Here is a 20826-nt window from a genome sequence, read left to right as displayed (position 1 = left end):
GAGACATGACAAACTTATTTATTATGTCAAGCATGTAGCTTCTTTGAAGGTATTAAATGCTATGAAAATAGAAGCACATGGAGAAAACTGGTTGAGAGCACTCAAATGTCACCTTCCCAACAAGGCCAATCCTGACTCCTCCCAGATCTATTTGATTAACCCTCATCTTTAAGTCTTTGCTGAAATAGTCAGGACAAGGGGAAATAGTCAGGGCAAGACTCTAGGGTGGGAGTGTGCATGGTTATGTTTCAAACACAGCAAAGAGGTCAAAGTGACCAAGGCAAAATGAGAGAAGAGAAAGTAGAAGAGGTCAGAGAGATAATGGGGCCCAAGCATCTGACCCTTGTAGGCCATTGTACAGACTATGGCTTTTTTTTTTGCAGTACGTGGGCCTCTCACTGTTGTGGCCTCTCCCGTTGTGGAGCACAGGCTCTGGACGCGCAGGCTCAGTGGCCATGGCTTACGGGCCTAGCCACTCTGCGGCATGTGGGATCTTCCCAGACTGGGGCACGAACCCGTGTCCCCTACATTGGCAGGTGGACTCTCAACCACTGCGTCACCAGGGAAGCCCCAGACTATGGCTTTTACTGAGTAAAAAAGGGGTGTGGGTTCATACTACCCGAGGCAATCTACAGATTCAATGTGATCCCTATCAAATTACCAGTGGCATTTTTCACAGAACTAGAACAAAAAAATTTTTAATTTGTATGGAAACACAAAAGACCCTGAATAGCCAAAACAATCTTGAGAAAGAAGGACACGGCTGTAGGAATCATGCTCCTTAACTTCAGACTATACTACAAAGCTACAGTAATCAAAACAGTATGGTACTGGCACAAAAACAGACATATGGATCAATGAAACAGGATAGAAAGCCCAGAAAAAAACCCACACAATACGGTCAATTAATCTATGACAAAGAAAGCAAGAATATACAGTGGAGAAAAGACAGTCTCTTCAAGAAGTGGTGCTGGGAAAACTGGGCAGCTACATGTAAAAGAATGAAATTAGAACATTCTCTAACACCATACACAAAAATAAACTCAAAATCGATTAAACACTTAAATGTAATACTGGATACTATAAAACTCCTAGAGGAAAACATAGGCAGAACACACTGTGACATAAATCACAGAAGTATCTTTTTGCATCTGTCTCCTAGGGTAAAGGAAATAAAAACAAAAATAAATTAATGGGACTTAATTAAACTTAAAAGCTTTTGCACAGCAAAGGAATCCAGAAACAGAGGAAAAAGACAACTCTCAGAATGGGAGAAAATATTTGCAAACAATGCAGCCCACAAGGTATTAATTTCCAAAATATACAAACAGCTCATACAGCTTAATATCAGGAAAACCAACAACCCAATCAAAAAGTGGGCAGAAGACCTAAATAGACATTTCTCCAAAGAAGACATACAGATGGCCAACAGGCACATGAAAAGATGCTCAGCTTCACAAATTATTAGAGAAATGCAAATCAAAACTACAATGAGGTATCACCTCACACCAGTCAGAACTGTCATCATCAAAAAGTCGACAAACAATTAATGCTGGAGAGGATATGCAGAAAAGGGAACCCTCCTACACTGTTGGTGGAAATGTTAACTGGTGCAGCCACTATGGAGAACAGTATGGAGGTGTCTAAAAAACTAAAAAAAGAATTACCATATGATCCGCAATCCCACTCCTGGCCATATATCTAGAGGAAACCAATGTTCATAGCAGCACTATTTACAATAGCCAAGACATGGAAACAACCTAAATGTCAATCCACAACTGAATGGGTAAAGAAGCTGTGATGTGTATGTGTATATATATATGTGTGTGTATACATATATACACATACACACACACAATGGAATATTACTCGGCCATAAAAAAGAATGAAATGATGTCATTTGAAGCAACATGGATGGACCTAGAGATTATCATATTAAGTGAAGTAAGTCAGAAAGAGAAAGACAAATATCATATGATATCACTTATATGTGGAATTTTAAAAAATGATACAAATGAACTTATTTACAAAACAAATAGTAGACTCACAGACATAGAAAACAAACTTATGGTTACCAAAGGGGATAGCAGGGATGGGGGAGGGACATAAATTAGGAGTTTGGGATTAACATACACACACTACTATATATAAAATAGGTAAACAAGGACCTACTGTATAGCACAGGGAACTATACTCAGTATTTTGTAATACCCTCCCATGCAAAAGAATCTGAAAAAGAATACATATATATGTATAACTGAATCACTTTGCTGTACACTTGAAAGCAACACAACATTGTAAATTACCTATACTTCAATTTAAAAAATAAATTTAGATAAATTTAGATATAAAAAAGAGGTGTGGGTTCATTACTGAAAATTAGGAAAAATACCTATTTCAATGAGGTAGATGTGATGAAGAGGCATGTTTGTAGACTGTGTGGACAGCCCCTACCATCCTTTGATCTTGAAAGCTGCTCCAGTCAACTGCATGTTGCATTTTCCCTTCAAGGAGGAGACCTGGGCGGGGACTCCCAAGGTGGTACAGAGGTGATCTTTCCCAGACAAGAGCGTGTCTGTGGACAAGGTAACATCAAGGGCCTCATTTGTCCCCTAGAATTTTTAAGTGCCCACTCAGGCTCAATAACTGTTTCACTATTTCAGTGGTCTCTCTACCATTCTATGGGATTGAGACTCATAAGTGAAGCATCACTGAAAGTTTACTTACCATTTTCACTCCGTAGCGTTGTTTTCTGTGCTGTCAGATCATTTGCCAACTGAGTCACTTCATCTAGTTTTGCATTTTCTTCATTCAAGTGCTCTCATACGGACTACAGAGCTTCTCAGCATTACCCTATGAGTCGAGAAGGAAAGATTGGACATGGTTTATAGAGACCATGCTGAATTAGCTGCATAAGGAAGGAGGGGAGGGGTGGTTCCTGGGACCCTTTTGCTCTCCTCTGCCCTGAAAGCCACAGCCAGCATTGGGAAACCATGTCTTCTAATTTAGGAAAGCACAATACACTCAGGGTCTGGGCCCCTCAGAGGCCCAAACTTTTCAGATTATAGGTATTAATGGAGAAATGACTCTTTGGGTATCGGGGACCCTCTCTAGAATTCATTGCTTTTCTGAAGAAGAAAAAGTGTCAGTGATGAAGTACATATTCACTTCCTGACATTGTATTATATATTTAACCATCTTTCTTTCCTGCTAGAATATGTTTCATGAGGGTAGAGATTTCATCTAATCACAGATTATGCCCCCAGTGCCTTGAATCGTGTCTAGCACGTATTAGGAGCTCAGTTAACAAGGGGGTAGGCTCAGAGGTAAGGGAGAGGAAAGATGGGAAGAGATGGAGGAGGAAGGAAGGAAATCCAAAGGGCTGACCAAGAAGGATAGGAGAAAGCAGATGGATCTGAGCTGCAGGAGCACAATCACAGAAATTTAAACTGTCAAAACAACTGGACCCTCCCGATCACTAAGGCTGCAGGCTCCTGATTACCCTGTTGAGTTAACATTTCAATCCTAAACTCTAACTCTCAGAATTGTTCATGTTTGAAGAAACGGATATGCCATGTGGCCTTTGCACTTCTACCTGGTTAAGTAACCAGTCTAATCATCAGACTCTTGCCACACTCTGGAAACTAATGCCAATACCATGAAACCCAATATTTTCAGGACGAAGAGCTGCCAAATGTAAGATGGTGCTATCCTCTTTACCTAGCTATAATTTCCATTCTCATTATTACTATGGTCAGAAGTCATAAAATGACACTGGTGGTACTCTAGAACCACAGTTCCATAGATTTCACATAGCTGTGTTTGTGTTTTGCTCTTTACATGTATTAAATCACAATTCATAAAACAGCCCTATGAGACTTTCGTCTCTACAAAGAAATAGTACTATGGAAAAAGTAGGAAGAGGAGGGACAACTACAACAAAGAAAGGATCACACCAATGGCATTCCAAGAAAATAGTGAAAACTGTGAAATCTGGTAGTGAGTCTAATAGTTTCCATGTTAAACTAATTTTTATGATATAGCAATGGCCAAGGACCAAAGACATTTCAAAGATGACACCAGGTTTGGTCCTCTGGGAAACTTCTGAATCAGCAAATATTGGAGCTCTTCTGCTGGAGCCTATGCTCTGTTGAAGACTGTTCTCTTTAAGCTTACCCTAATGACTATTTTAAACTCTTTATGAAAGACTCCTAGATTACATCTTATATTCCCAAGGCCAAATGTAGTGCTTGACACAAAATAGGCACTTAATAAATGTCTAGGACACTCAAATTACTGCAGACTTTTGTGAGAGGTTGGCCAACATACCCACCACAGTTTACTTAGAAGTCACCTTCAAGTTTTCCTTATAAACCCCAACCCCCAGACTTGTTTTGTTTTGTTTTTTTAACTGACTTGGGATATTATCCACTGATTAGCAAACAAGGGAAGAGGCACATCAGGTGCCTGCCCATTTGGAGGCTGACAAGGAATAGTTCTATTCTCAGATGTTCCATAGCACACCCACGCTTAGTGGTGGTTATGAAACCAGACCTGGCAAAGATTCAATGATCAGCTCCCTCTACAATGCCATCAGCATCACGTAGTTTAGAGCACTGATGGCAAATGCCAGCCACACTCAATTATCCACATTCTCCACTTGCTACTAGAAGCTATAGTAGTGACACAGGTAACAGTTTTTAGATAGTCTGTACCTTCTAATACTTCAAATGTTGAATATGTTTGCTCCCACTTCTGAAAGTAATTTGATAGTCAAAGTTGGCACACTTGCTGTTTTCCTCACAATATTCCTCAAGAACTCAGATTGCCTCTGTTTTATAAATGAGAAAACAGAGTTAGAGAGGCTAAATACCTTGCCCAAATTCACACAGTTAGTATGCACTGGGTTTAGGATTTGAACTGATAATTGCCTGTGCAGATGCAAAAAAAAAAAAAAAAAAAGTCAGGCACTAGATATCTAAGCATCCATTGTATGATATAACAACAAAGGAAATGTTAAGGATGAATTGACTTGACTTAACGTCCTAGTTGGCTCAAATTGTCATGAATCCTGGGTCCCAGAAGAAACTGGATAAAAATATGATGACTCTGTGAACCATCTTTATTTTATGTTCTCTCCAATAATAAATGACCCATGAACTGGGGCCAAGAGGAACACAGCCAGATGGGAGAAATGCCAATTCTGCTTGTGGTCATGAGTGTGCTCTGCTACACGCCTGTTTGCTGAGGGTAAAAGAATACAGATCTCTATAAGACAACTTAGTCAGTTTTGTGGATATGGCAAGCAAAGGAGCCAGAGAATACCCAGCTTTCAAGAGAAGCTGGCTGTGCACATCTGCAGAGTAGGCAGCCACTGGGCACACAGGAAAGACACTTGCCCTTAGGCACCGCTTCAGATGGTAGTTATCCATGGGCATTGTTTACACTGGTATAGTATTTTCAATTGAAAAAGTATTTTCATAAGCAGGGTCTGCAAAAGACAATGAGGTTGTTCATCTAAAGGTGGCCTGTACAGAGGTATAACATTCAAAGGGGTGGTACCTTCAAAAGAATTTCAAGTTTAAGTCTAAAGATAGACACTAAATTTTGATACCAAGAAGGAAAAGGTTAATGAAATAATGCACACTCATCCTAAAGCTGGCTCTTAAAATGATGCATAAAAATGCTGCCTCCTAGAAATTCAGGAACCAATGGGAATTCAAAATGATCAAGATAATTGTGAGATTGCCTATAACTTCTAAATTTCCCTGGGCCTCTCTGTCAGCCGAATATACTTTCAAAAATGCTTCAGTTTCCACCGTACCACGGAGTATTGGCGTTTCTGGCATTATAAGTCAAGAAAAGATGAAGTAAACAATACAAGATAAAGTTCAGCATAATGGATATGCCTATGAGGGTGAACAGAATCACTTTATCCCACCAACAAATATGTAAGGCAGAATGAAGTCACCCACAGATATACACAGGATTTGGAGCTGAGGCCCAGCTCTGCCATATAATTTTTGTGACCCTGGACAAATTGTTAAACCCATGAGCCACAGAATTCCCAAGAGACATATGTAACAGATTAATGCTAGTAACTGAGTGTACAGATTATGGAAAGCATGTAGTAAACATGAGTAAAATAAGACCTAGCTTCTGCCTTAGAGATGTCTTCTATTGAAGCAAAGTGAAAAGATCATACAATGCAGCAGTAAAGGGGGACACCAAAAGTGCTACAAGAATTAAGAAACAGGTAAAATTTTAATAAGAAAAGTTGAACTTGAGCATTCCGGGGGGACAGTTTAGTTGGAAAAGGCATATTGGTGGGAAAGTGGATATTTGGCTGAAATAGAGGGTCCAGGAAACAAAGTACCAGAATCTAAAATATTCAGAGAAAGTGGAGTCAGATCACAGCCATAGGGTACCTTGAAGGGCACAAGTTTGGAGTTCACTTTGAAGCAGGGACATGATTCAATAAAGCCATCTCTCAAAATATTCATACAGATACTATTTAAAATAGAGGGGAAAAAAAAGACTAAAAGCAAAAAAACATAATTTAGAAAACCAATGCAATAGTCCAGTTAAAAGATAATGAAAGTCATACACGTGAGTGGGAATGGAATAAAAAATTGCAAGACAGTGCAAAATTGACCTGCTGTAATAATTGACTGGAAAGCCAAGAACAGAGAGGAAACAATAATCAATTCTAGGCTTAGAGTCTGGGTGACGGAAGAAACAGGGTGCTGCTGGTAACAAAAATGTCCACAGGAAATGTGTCAGCTTCAGGAGAAGGGGATAAGTTTGGTTTTAGACATGCTAATTTGAGGAAAGGGAGACATTACTGAATTTTGAAAGAACCAATTAAGAAAATTCTTTTAAGAGAGACCTTCAAGATGGTGGAGGAGTACGACGTGGAGATCACCTTCCTCCCCACAAATACATCACAAATACATCTACATGTGGAACAACCCCTACAGAACACCTACTGAACGCTGGCAGAAAACCTCAGACCTCCCAAAAGGCAAGAAACTCCCCACGTACCTGGGTAGGGCAAAAGAAAAAAGAAAAAACAGAGACAAAAGAATAGGGACGGGACCTGCACCAGTGGAGGGAGCTGTGAAGGAGGAAAGTTTCCCCACACTATGAAGCCCCTTCACGGGCGGAGGCTGCAGGTGGCGGAGGCGGGAAGCTTCGGGGCCGCGGAGGAGAGCACAGCAACAGGGGTGCGGAGGGCAAAGCGGGGGGATTCCCGCACAGAGGATCGGTGCCGACCAGCACTCACCAGCCCTAGAGGCTTGTCTGCTCACCCGCCGGGGCGGGCGGGGCTGGGAGCTGAGGCTCGGGCTTCGGTCGGAGCGACGGGAGAGGACTGGGGTTGGCGGCGTGAACACAGCCTGAAGGGGGATAGTGCGCCACGGCTAGCCGGGAGTGTGTCCGGGAAAAAGTCTGGAGGTGCCGAAGAGGCAAGAGACTTTTTCTTGCCTCTTTGTTTCCTGGTGCGCGAGGAGAGGGGATTAGGAGCTCCGCTTAAAGGAGCTCCAGAGATGGGCGCGAGCCGCGGCTATCAGCGCGGAGCCCAGATACGGGCAAGAAAATGCTAAGGCTGCTGCTGCTGCGACCAAGAAGCCTGTGTGCGAGCACAGGTCACTATCCACACCTCCCCTCCCAGGATCCTAGGCAGCCTACCACTACCAGGGTCCCGTGATCCAGGGACAACTTCCCTGGGAGAACACACAGCGCCTCAGGCTGGTGCAACGTCACGCTGGCCTCTGCCGCCGCAGGCTCGCCCCGCACTCCGTGCCTCTCCCTCCCCCCCGGCCTGAGTGAGCCAGAGCCCCCGAATCAGCAGCTCCGTTAACCCCGTCCTGTCTGAGCGAAGAAAACACGCCCTCAGGCGACCTACATGCAGAGGCCGGGCCAATCCAAAGCTGAACCCCAGGAGCTGTAACAAAGAAGAGAAAGGGAAATCTCTCCCAGCAGCCTCAGGAGCAGCGGATTAAATCTCCACAATCAACTCGTGCCCTGCATTTGTGGAATACCTGAATAGACAACGAATCATCCCAAAATTGAGGCAGTGGACTTTGGGAGCAACTGTAGACGTGGGGTTTGCTGTATGCAACTGACTGGTTTCTTGTTTTATGTTTATCTTAGTTTAGTATTTAGAGTTTATTATCATTGGTAAATTTGTTTATTGATTTGGTTGCTCTCTTCCTTTTTTAAAAAATATATAGATATATATATTTTTTTCCTTTTTCTCTTTTTGTGAGTGTCTATGTGTATGCTTCCTTGTGTGATTTTGTCTGTATAGCTTTGCTTTTAACATTTGTCCTAGGGTTCTACCTGTCCTTTTTTTTTTTTTAATAAAGTTTTTAGCACTTGTTATCATTGGTGGATTTGTTTTTTGGTTTTCTTGCTCTCTTCCATCTTTCTTGTTTTAAAAAAAAACTTTAATTTTTTATTTTTAATACTTTTTTTTAGGTTTTATTTTAATAACTGTAATTCTTTTTATTTATATTTTTTCTTTCTTTCTTTCTCTCTTTTTTCCCTTTTCTTCTGAGCCATGTGGCTGACAGGATCCTGGTGCTCTGGCCTAGTGCCAGGCCTGTGCCTCTGACGTGGTAGAGCTGAGTTCAGGACATTGGTCCACCAGAGACCTCCTGGCTCCACATAATATCAAATGGCAAAAGCTCTCCCAGAGACCTCCACCTCAACACTAAGACCCAGCTCCACTCAACAACCAGCAAGCTACGGTGCTGGACACCCTATGCCAAACAACTAGCAAGACAGGAATACAACCCAACCCATTAGCAGAGAGGCTCCCTGAAATCATAATAAGGTCACAGAAACTCCAAAACACACCACCGGACGTAGTCCTGCACAACAGAAAGACAAGACCCAGCCTCATCCACCAGAACACAGGCACCAGTCCCCTCCACCAGGAAGCCTACACAACCCACTGAATCAAACTTACCCACAGGGGGCAGACACCAAAAACAATGGGAACTACGAACCTGCAGTCTGTGAAAAGCAGACACCAAACACAGTAAGTTAAGCAAAATGAGAAGACAGAGAAACACAGAGCAGATGAAGGAGCAAGGTAAAAACCCACCAGACCAAACAAATGAAGAGGAAATAGCAGTCTACCTGAAAAAGAATTCAGAGTAGTCATAGTAAAGATGATCTAAAATCTTGGATATAGAATGGACAGATAGAATGAAACGTTTAACAAGGACCTAGAAGATGATGAACAACAATGATGAACAACACAATAAAGGAAATTAAAAATTCTCTAGAAGGAATCAATAGCAGAAAAACTGAGGCAGAAGAATGGATAAGTGACCTGGAAGATAAAATAGTGGAAATAACTACTGCAGAGCAGAATAAAGAAAAAAGAATGAAAAGAATTCAGAACAGTCTTAGAGACCTCTGGGACATTAAATGCACCAACATTCGAATTATAGGGGTCCCAGAAGAAGAGAAAAAGAAAGGGACTGAGAAAATATTTAAAGAGGTTAGAGTTGAAAACTTCCCTAATATGGTAAAGGAAATACTCAATCAAGTCCAGGAAGCACAGAGAGTCCCATACAGGATAAATCCAAGGAGAAACATGCCAAGACACATAGTAATCAAACTATCAAAAATTAAATACAAAGAAAAAATATTAAAAGCAGCAAGGGAAAAGCAACAAATAACATACAAGGGAATCCCCAAAAGGCTAAGAGCTGATCTTTCAGCATAAACTCTGCAAGCCAGAAGGGAGGGGCAGGACATATTTAAAGTGATGAAAGGGAAAAACTACAACAAAGATTACTCTACCCAGCAAGGATCTCATTCAGATTTAACAGAGAAATTAAAACCTTTACAGAAAAGGAAAGTTAAGAGAATTCAGCACCACCAAACCAGCTTTAAAACAAATGCTAAGGGAACTTATCTAGGTGGGGAAACATAAGAGAAGAAAAAGACCTACAAACCCAAAATAAATAAGAAAGTGGTAATAGGAAAATACATATCAATAATTACCTTAAATGTAAATGGATTGAATGCCCCAACCAAAAGACACAGACTAGCAGAATGGAAACAAAAATGAGGCCTATATATATGCTCTCTACAAGAGACACACTTCAGACCTATGGACACATACAGACTAAAACTCAGGGGATGGAAAAAGATATTCCATGCAAATGGAAATCAAAATAAAGCTGGAGTAGCAATTCTCATATCAGACAAAATAGACTTTAAAACAAAGACTATTACAAGAGACAAAGAAGGACACTACATAATAATCAATGGAACAATCCAAGAAGAAGATAAACAATTGTAAATATTTATTCACCCAACACAGGAGCATCTCAATACATAAGGCAAATGCTAACAGCCGTAAAAGGGGAAAACGACAGTAACACAATCATAGTAGGGGACTTTAACACCCCACTTTCACCAATGGACAGATCATCCAAAATGAAAATAAATAAGGAAACACAAGCTTGAAATGATGCATTAAACAAGATGGACATAATTGATAGTTAAAGGACATTCCATCCAAAACCACAGAAGGCACTTTCTTCTCAAGTGCTCATGGAACATTCTCCAGGATAGATCATATCTTGTGTCACAAATCAAGCATTGGTAAATTTAAGAAAATTGAAATCGTATCAAGTATCTTTTCTGACCAGAATGCTATGAGACTAGATATCAATTACATGAAAAAATATGTAAAAATTACAAACACATGGAGGCTAAACAATACACTACTTAATAACCAAGAGATCACTGAAGAAATCAAGAGGAAATCAAAAAATACTTAGAAACAAATGACAATGAAAACATGATGACCCAAAACCTATGGGATGCAGCAAAAGCAGTTGTAAGAGAGAAGTTTATAGCAGTACAATCCTACCTCAAGAAACAAGAAACATCTCAAATAAACAACCTAACCTTACACCTAAAGCAATTAGAGAAACAGGAACCAAGAAATCCCGAAGTTGGCAGAAGGAAGGAAATCATAAAGTTCAGGTCAGAAATAAATGAAAAAGAAATGAAGGAAATGATAGCAAAGATCAATAAAACTAAAGCTGGCTCTTTGAGAAGATAAACAAAATTGGTAAACCATTAGCCAGACTCATCAAGAAAAAAAGGGAGAAGACTCAAATCAACAGAATTAGAAATGAAACAGGAGAAGTAACAACTGACACTGCAGAAAAACAAAGAATTATGAGAGATTACTACAAGCATCTATATGCCAACAAAATGGATAACCTGGAAGAAATGGACAAATTCTTAGGAAAGCACAATCTTCCGACACTGAATTAGGAAGAAATAGAAAATATAAACAGACCAATCACAAGGACTGAAATTGAGACTGTGATTAAAAATCTTCCAACAAACAGAAGTCCAGGACCAGATGGCTTCACAGGCAAATTCTATCAAACATTTAGAGAAGAGCTAAAACCTATCCTTCTCAAACTCTTCCAAAATATAGCAGAGGGAGGAACACCCCGAAACTCATTCTACAAGGCCACCATAACCTGATACCAAACCAGACAAAGATGTCACAAAGAAAGAAAACTACAGGCCAATATCACTGATGAACACAGATGCAAAAATCCTCAACAAAATACTAGCAAACAGAATCCAACAGAGCATTAAAAGGATCATACACTATGATCAAGTGGGGTTTATCCTAGGGATGCAAGGATTCTTCAATATACGCAAATCAATCAACGTGGTAAACCATATTAACAAACTGAAGGATAAAAACCATATGATAATCTCAATAGATGCAGAGAAAGCTTTCAACAAAATTCAACACCCATTTATGATAAAAACCCTCCAGAAAGTAGGCATAGAGGGAACTTACTTCAACATAATAAAGGCCATATATGACAAACCCACAGCAAACATCGTTCTCAATGGTGAAAAACTGAAAACATTTCGTCTAAGATCAGGAACAAGACAAGGTTGTCCATTCTCACCACTATTATTCAAAATAGTTCTGAAAGCTTTAGCCACAGCAATCACAGAAGAAAAAGAAATAAAAGGAATCCAAATCGGAAAAGAAGAAGTAAAGCTGTCACTAGTTGCAGAAGAAATACTATACATGGAGAATCCTAAAGATACTATGAGAAAACCACTAGAGCTAATCAATGAATTTGGTAAAGTAGCAGAATACAAAATTAATGCACAGAAATTCTTGCATTCCTATACACTAATGATGAAAAATCTGAAAGAGAAATTAAGGAATCACTCCTATTTACCACTGCAACAAAAAGAATAAAATACCTAGGAATAAACGTACCTAAGGAGACAAAAGACCTGTATGCAGAAAACTATAAGACCCTAATGAAAGAAATTAAAGATGATACAAACAGATGGAGAGATATACCATGTTCTTGGATTGGAAGAATCAACATTGTAAAAATGATATACTACCCAAAGCAATCTACAGATTCAATGCAATCCCTGTCAAAGTACCAATGAAATTTTTCACAGAAGTAGAACAAAAAATTTCACAGCTTGCATGGAAACACAAAAGACCCCGAATAGCCAAAGCAATATTGAGAAAGAAAACCAGAGCTGGAGTAATAGACTCCCTGACTTCAGACTTTACTACAAAGCTACAGTGATCAAGACCATACGGCACTGGCACAGAAACAGAAATATAGATCAATGGAACAGGATGGAAAGCCCAGAGATAAACCCATGCACATATGGTCACCTTATTTTTGATAAAGGAGGCAAGAATATACAATGGAGAAAAGACAGCCTCTTCAATAAGTGGTGCTGGGAAAACTGGACAGCTACATGTAAAAGAATGAAATTAGAACACTCCCTAACACCATACACAAAAATAAACTCAAAATGCATTAAAGACCTAAATGTAAGGCCAGACACTATAAAAACTCTTAGAGGAAAACAGAGGCAGAACACTCTATGACATAAATCAAAGCAAGGTCCTTTTTGACCCATCTCCTAGAGAAATAGAAATAAAAATAAACAAATGGGACCTAATGAAACTTAAAAGCTTTTGCACAGCAAAGGAAACCATAAACAAGACAAAAAGACCAGCCTCAGAATGGGAGAAAATATTTTCAAATGAAGCAACTGACAAAGGATTAATGTCCAAAATATACAAGCAGCTCATGCAACTCAATATCAAAAAAACAAACAACTTAATCCAAAAATGGGCAGAAAAACTAAATAGACATTTCTCCAAAAAGATATACAGATGGCCAACAAACACATGAAAGCATGCTCAACATCACTAATCATTAAAGAATGCAAATCAAAACCACAATAAGGTATCACCTCACTCTGGTCTGAATGGCCATCAATAAAAATCTAGAAACAATAAATGCTGGAGAGGATGAGGAGAAAAGGGAACCCTGTTGCACTGTTGGTGGGAATGTAAATTGATACAGCCACTATGGAGAACAGTGTGGAGGTTCCTTATAAAACTAAAAATAGAACTACCATATGACCCAGCAATCCCACTACTGGGCATATACCCTGAGAAAACCATAATTCAAAGAGTCATGTACCACAATGTTCATTGCAGCTCTATTTACAATAGCCAGGACATGGAAGCAAACTAAGTGTCCATCGACAGATGAGTTGAGAAAAGATATGTGGCACATATATACGATGGAATATTACTCAGCCATAAAAAGAAACGAAATTGAGTTATTTGTAGTGAGGTGGAAGGACTTAGAGACTGTCATACAGAGTGAAGTAAGTGAGAAAGAGAAAAATAAATACCGTATGCTAACACACATATATATGGAATCTAAATAAATAAATAAATGGTTCTGAAGACCCTAGGGGCAGGACAGGAATAAAGACGCAGATGTAGAGAATGGACTTGAGGACATGGGGAGGGGGAAGGGTAAGCTGGGACGAAGTGAGAGAGTGGCATAGATTTATATGTACTACCAAATGTAAAACAGATAGCTAGTGGGAAGCAGCCGCATAGCACAGGGATATCAGCTCGGTGCTTTGTGACCACCTAGAGGGGTGGGATAGGGAGGGTGGAAGGGAGACGCAAGAGGGAGGAGATATGGGGATATATGTATATGTATAATTGATTCACTTTGTTATAAAGCAGAAACTAACACACCATTGTAAAGCAATTATACTCCAATAAAGATGTTAAAAAAAAAGAAAATACTTTAAATATAATCAGAGGAAATAAAAGAAATTGCACGGGTTAAAGGAGTAGGATGTAGTGAGGTATACACCTACTTGTGGGAACTAGTCTCCAAAGATGGCCCCCCAGGGAGCCACAGTCTCTAGTATTTGCAGCCATGTATAGACCTTACCCCTGTGACTCATCACTGTTGGGAGTCACACAGAATCACTCCACTGTATTGTAAGCCTTCCTCACAAGAGTTTTTGCACCTTTGGTCTCTTGGAATATTTGCTTTTAGTGCCCTGAATTGCCATGTAAGAAGTCCAACTCCCCTATGCCTGCCATGCTATGAAGAAACCCAAGTTAGCTACATGGAGAGGTCACACAAAAAGAGAGATTTCCAACCAGCCCCCAACTGTCTAGCCATCCCAGCCCAGGAGCCAGACACACAAATGAGTAAACCTTCGGATGATTCCAGTCTCAACCGCCATCTGCGATAAGCCTGTCAACCTCCAGAACCAAGAGAGAGAATAATAAATTATTGTTTTAACTCTAAGTGATTTGTTACATATCAGTAGATAAATAGAACATTACTTTTTGGTCAAGGAGTCAGATTAAGACAGATATGGACAGACTTTGCTTTTTTCTCAAAATACCATTCTTAGTGTGGAAAAGCCTTTTGTTTTTGGCAGTGGGTGAATAATGTCCATGTGGAAGAATATTTTATTCTTTGGAACAAGAAGGAAATAAATGGATGAGTGAATAGCTTATAAGGTGAAGAGAAAAGTTATAATTAATGGTCTTAATCTTATCAGTAAGATGTTAACATTTATTAAAAGGAAGGATTCAGAAAGGCAGCATTTATTAAAAGGAAGGATTTAGAAAGGCAGGGTTAGAAGTCTGTTTCTCTTCTAAAATAAAACAAAGTGAGTTAGAAGAACAAAGAACTTCTGAGCAGCAATGAAATTCTATAGGAAGTTGGAAAGTATAAAATTCACACCTAATTAGTATGGATTTATGGTGAACCTATCAACAGTTTTATGATTTTATGACTTCCTACTAAAATGTACAGAAACAGAAGAGTTCCTGAGGATGAATGAGAGGCAAAGAGTATGAAGAGAGTGAGGTCTTCCAGGGCTCACTTGGGCTGACAAAAGAAGATGAAGCCTACAAGGGCAAGGAGTGAGAATATTTTCATTGTTGAGGACAGAATCGATACAAAATGCAGAATACAGAAGAGACAGAGGAAGAGAGGTCCTAAGTCCTCACTAGATTTATATTTTAAGATAATTGGAGGTGGGTTGGCAGGGACAGTGGAAAGAAAGAGAAGGAAAAGCAGGGTAGTTGTGTTTCTACTCAACGTGGTCTTTAAAGGAAATTAATGCTAAACGTTTCAGGAGTCACTCAGTATCTGAAGAAATTCTACATTTTTCTGACCACCGTCCATAAAGATCAAGCTTTATTGTTGGTTCGTCTTTCCCGGGTGACTATAAATTCTGCTCACAAGGACAATTTGGCACCAGCTACTTGCTCTGTGTGACCTCAAGCAAGGCTCCTCTCAACTGCCAGGAGGTAAGGCAGCTCTTACCTGTGATCTGATACTAGTCATTCAAGATGAGAGCTGGCAGTGTAGAGATTAATGGGCTCAGTGAAGAAAGAACATGTGATAAAGTTTCTCCTAGTGTTGGCTCGTTAGAGATGCCAGAGGACATGAAGGAGAAAAAGTTCTCTCCTCCCCGCAAAGCTATTTGTGCCGCCATTTGTTCAGAAGGACTCAAAGTACCTGAGCCCCACCGTGGAGTGCTCCCAACTCAAAGCCATCCTTCAAGAGAGAAGCACCACTCATGAGCTAGTGGTTTCACTTGTCCAGTCTACTTACTACATCATCACTAGAGAGACCCACAAGGAACATGGACTGGAATTCCAATGAAACCAGAAGCCACTGTCAGGCTACCTTCGGGGGATGGTCATGTGACTTTAACAATCACTGAGATTAGACCTGATCTAGCCAATCTGAAGATCTCTAGCCTCCACTAGCAAATACTCTGAGTCACCAATTTGCTTTAACTTTCTTTTCCTTCCCCTCCTCTGCCTACTTCCATGTCCTAAATCCTCAAGGAGGGCTTGGCAATGTTCCTTACCTTAGCTCTGGTCATCTGCTCAACATGGGTCAGGACATCATTCACTTTGAGCTGCAGGTCACTCTTGTCTTTTTCCAGTGTCTGCTCGACCCGTTGTAGATTTTCTACCTGGCTCTCCAGCTCAGCCAGGCTGTCTCCATGCCTCTTCTTCAAAGAGGCAGAGGTTGCCTCAAAGTGCAGTGTGGACTCTTCCATGTCTCAGCGGAGCTTCTGGAATTTTGTTTCTTGTTTCTTATTTATTTCCAGTTGAGCCAACCTGGCCCCTGCTGTCTCCTCCAGCCCCTCATTCAGGTCTTCCAGCTCTCGGTGAGGTCAGTTCTCTCCCTTTCTACCTTGGCTCAAGTGGTCCTTTAAGCTTCCAGTTCGTCTTTCAAAACCTGTATCTGAGCCTGTAGCAATAAATAATTTTGATTTTACTAAGCACTTGTAGCATATTTTATATTCAAGAGCTCTACTGTATTTTTTTTTTATTTCTCACAACTAACACTTTTGGTTCTCATTTTATAGTTAAAGAAGATAGAATACAGAGAAATTAAATGATTTGATCCAAACCAATACCAAGAGCAGGATTAAAATTTGTAATTCCTCTCAATTTCCCAGGCTTTGGTGATAAGCAACCTCATTATACTATATACATGAAGAGGAAATTTTAATAAAGAGCACTTTCCAAAGGAATAGAAAATATTTTTCATATAACAAGGAATCATTTTAAAGAGAGCTTATTAAAAAAATAACATGATGAATGTTATATACAATACCTCATTTATCTAGAATTTGCTTACCTGACAACCTCAACTATTGGAAACTTGGGCAAAAATCTGATTAATAGACTAAATATTTTGAGTTCAAGCAGCTAACTCACAAGCATCAATTTAATTTTACACACAATTCTGACAAACCTGGTTACTTGGTTTCTTAGTCTGTAGGTGATTTAAGGTAGCAGGAAAATTGAAATAAAAAATAATTTTAATTTGGTGGAGGAATGAGACTACTAAATTGGATAGTAATCTGATATCATTAGAAGCAGAATTATAAGACAAAGAAAAGAAGTGATAAGAACTCTCAGAGCCCAAAAGTCTTTCAGTGTAACGGCAAAGAGCTCAACAAATCTTGATAGCATCGTTGTGGGACAGTACAGTAAAACCAAGGATGGTGGGCTTCCCTGGTGGTGCAGTGGTTGAGAATTTGCCTGCCAATGAAGGGGACATGGGTTCGAGCCCTGGTCTGGGAAGATCCCACATACCGCAGAGCAACTAGGCCCGTGAACCACAACTACTGAGCCTGCGCGTCTGGAGCTTGTGCTCCGCAACAAGAGAGGCCACGACAGTGAGAGGCCTGCGCACCATGATGAAGAGTGGCCCCTGCTCGCCGCAACTGAAGAAAGCCCTCACACAGAAACGAAGACCCAACACAGCCAAAAATAAATAAATTAATTAATTAATAAAATAAAATTTTTAAAAAAAAACAAGGATGGTCATTAACATCACCTTAAATAATTAGGCATAGGTTAGAGTATAGGGAAAAAAGGATAACTTCTATTTTAGAATATTAAAAATTTCATTAAATAAGAGTATGATTGCTGAGAGGAAGCTAATTTCTAGACCAGCCCATTAAGTAAGGCTATCTAATCTGTAGATGAGTTATGACAGAGAAGGTGCCAAAAAATGTATGATTTCCATATCCAGGTAATCGTGATCCCCTTCCAATTAGTTATCTTGGGATCCAATACCTTTATTTATAACAATACTGTCACTGAACCAAACATTTCTGAAACATTTCTTTAGAAATAACTTTAGTGCTACAGTAATCAAGACAATATGGTACTGGCACAAAAACAGAAACATAGAGCAATAGAACAAGATAGAAAGCCCAGAGATAAACCCACGCACCTATGGTCAACTAATCTATGAAAAAGGAGGCAAAGATATACAATGGAGAAAAGACAGTCTCTCAATAAGTGGTGCTGGGAAAACTGGACAGCTACATGTAAAAGAATGAAATTAGAACACTCCCTAACACCATACACAAAAATAAACTCAGAATGGATTCGAGATCTAAATGTAAGACTGGACACTATAAAACTCTTGGAGGAAAACATAGGCAGAACACTCTTTGACATAAATCACAGCAAGATCTTTTTTGATCCACCTCCTAGAGTACTGGACATAAACACAAAAATAAACAGGTGGGACCTAATGACACTTAAAAGCTTTTACACAGCAAAGGAAACCATAAACAAGATGAAAAGACAACCCTCAGAATGGGAGAAAATATTTGCAAATGAATCATCAGACAGAGGATTAATCTTCAAAATGTATAAACAGCTCATGCAGCTCAATATTAAAAAAACAAACAACCCAATCCAAAAATGGGCAGAAGACCTAAATAGACATTTCTCCAAAGAAGACATACAGATGGCCAAGAAGCACATGAAAAGCTGCTCAACATCACTAATTATTAGAGAAATGCAAATCAAAACTACAATGAGATATCACCTCATACCACTTAGAATGGGCATCAACAGAAAATCTACAAACAACAAATGCTGGAGAGGGTGTGGAGAAAAGGGAACCCTCTTGCACTGTTGGTGGGAATGTAAATTGATACAGCCACTATGGAGAACAGTATGGAGTTTCCTTAAAAAACTAAAAATAGAATTACCATATGATCCAGCAATCCCACTGCTGGGCATATACCCAGAGAAAACCATAATTCAAAAAGACACATGCACCCCAATGTTCATTGCAGCACTATTTACAATAGCCAGGTCATGGAAGCAACCTAAGTGCCCATCGACAGACAAATGGATAAAGAAGATGTGGTACATATATACAAAGGAATATTACTCAGCCATAAAAAGGAATGAAATTGAGTTGAATGAAAGTTGTTGAGACGTGGATGGATCTAAAGACTGTCATACAGAGTGAAGTAAGTCAGAAAGAGAAAAACAAATATCGTATATTAATGCATGTATGTGGAACCTAGAAAAATGGTACAGATAAACCAGTTTGCAGGGCAGAAGTTGAGACACAGGTGTAGAGAACAAACGTACGTATGGACACCAAGGGGGGAAAGCCGCGGGGGGGTGGGGATGGTGGTGTGATGAATTGGGCGATTGGGATTGACATGTATACACTGATGTGTATAAAACTGATGACTAATAAGAACCTACAGTATAAAAAAACAAAAAAACAACTAATACTAAACTTTCTTTGGGTTATTTGTATGGAAATATGTTAATATAAATGTTTCAGACATTAAAAATAAAAAGAAATAACCTTTAGATTGTATTTTTTAAATCATCAGGGTAAGAAAATTTGTATTTTGGATAAATTGAACATTTTTTGGATAAAGTATCATTTGAAGAGAAGTCTGGTGAATATGATAGGCAGTCACTTGGAGATTAATATTATCTGAAAGCTTGCCCATAAAGCAGTGAGACTGGTCTAATTTGGCTCAGAATATCTCAGAAGGTAATAATCAGAAAAAAGTTCCAAAATTATTTTGAATAATAATTACATTAGTGAGATAACTACTTACCTTCAAAGGAAAAAAATCCATCTGCATGTATACATGAGGAGTTAAACGTATCCATGCTTTAAATTGCTTTATAACGTGGTCATATAGTATAAAACAGTTGCCTGGTCTAAAACTTATAAATAGCTGCCCATTATCAAATAATGTTTTGAGGCTACAAGTAGCTACAAGACAGATTTTCAGCATAATTGCCTTCTAATCGCAAGAACTAATCATCATAAAAAATTAAATTGGTAGCATTGAATGCTTACCATGGGTCAGGCACTGAGCTTACCACTTAAATGTACTGTTGCATTTAATTTTAGCTCAAAGGTTGTCAGGAGGATTAATGAGTAAAAATGTAGATGTCCAGGGTTTTAGCACAATACCTAGTTTATGTCAAACGTTCAACAAATTAGCTACTTGTTTTTTTATTACCTTCGTGATTAGGAAATCTAAGCTTAAACAGTAATGTTCTCCAGAGTCACATATCTACAGAATGCCAGGTTACCTTCTCAACCACTGCTCTTTTCTGCCTCATCTATAGTTGGCTAGAGCTATGGGTACCTTGGCAGAGCATTTGTCACTGAAGTGTCAATCATCACCCATGGATCTAACTACAGGTGCACACAGGTATTTGATAAATGATTACCTGGAGCTCTTTAACCATCTTCTGAAGCTGAGCCACCAGGCCTTTCTCATTCTCCACCTTTGAGCTCATCTGATTCATTTCTAATTCTTTCCTGTTAGGGAAAAGAGGTATCAAGTGGAATTGCTCAGAGTAATAACATTTTGTTTAAATATTCTTTAAATTATAGTAATAACACATGAAGTCATTCACTGTAAAAAATTCAACTATTACATCTATAGCTGAAGTCTTCTTGGCTATTATACCCAATCTCTCTTCCTTGCCTAGAGGTAACCACCATAATCAGTTCGGTGTGAATCCTCCAGACATTTTTCTGAGTATTGACATATGTTTGTGCTTATATATCAGTAGAAATAGTTTCATTTTCTTTACTGTGAAAGGCATAATACTGT

At 39.3% G+C, this 20826-nt stretch overlaps 1 protein-coding gene across 1 annotated transcript in view; it reads right to left on the bottom strand.

Moving 5' to 3' along the window:
- MYH15 (myosin heavy chain 15) overlaps nt 1-20826 on the bottom strand; it is a 172509-nt gene that overhangs the window by 46319 nt on the left and 105364 nt on the right. Inside the window, 5 exon segments of the mRNA XM_073804646.1 lie at nt 2728-2823; nt 2826-2853; nt 16270-16574; nt 16577-16658; nt 20438-20528. Of these exon segments, the coding sequence (XP_073660747.1) occupies nt 2728-2823; nt 2826-2853; nt 16270-16574; nt 16577-16658; nt 20438-20528 (602 nt within the window).

Source organism: Tursiops truncatus, chromosome 4, assembly GCF_011762595.2.
Source record: "Tursiops truncatus isolate mTurTru1 chromosome 4, mTurTru1.mat.Y, whole genome shotgun sequence".
Taxonomy (NCBI): domain Eukaryota; kingdom Metazoa; phylum Chordata; class Mammalia; order Artiodactyla; family Delphinidae; genus Tursiops; species Tursiops truncatus.
Note: the sequence above shows the minus strand (reverse complement) of the source record. Positions and strands in the feature narration are given on the sequence as shown.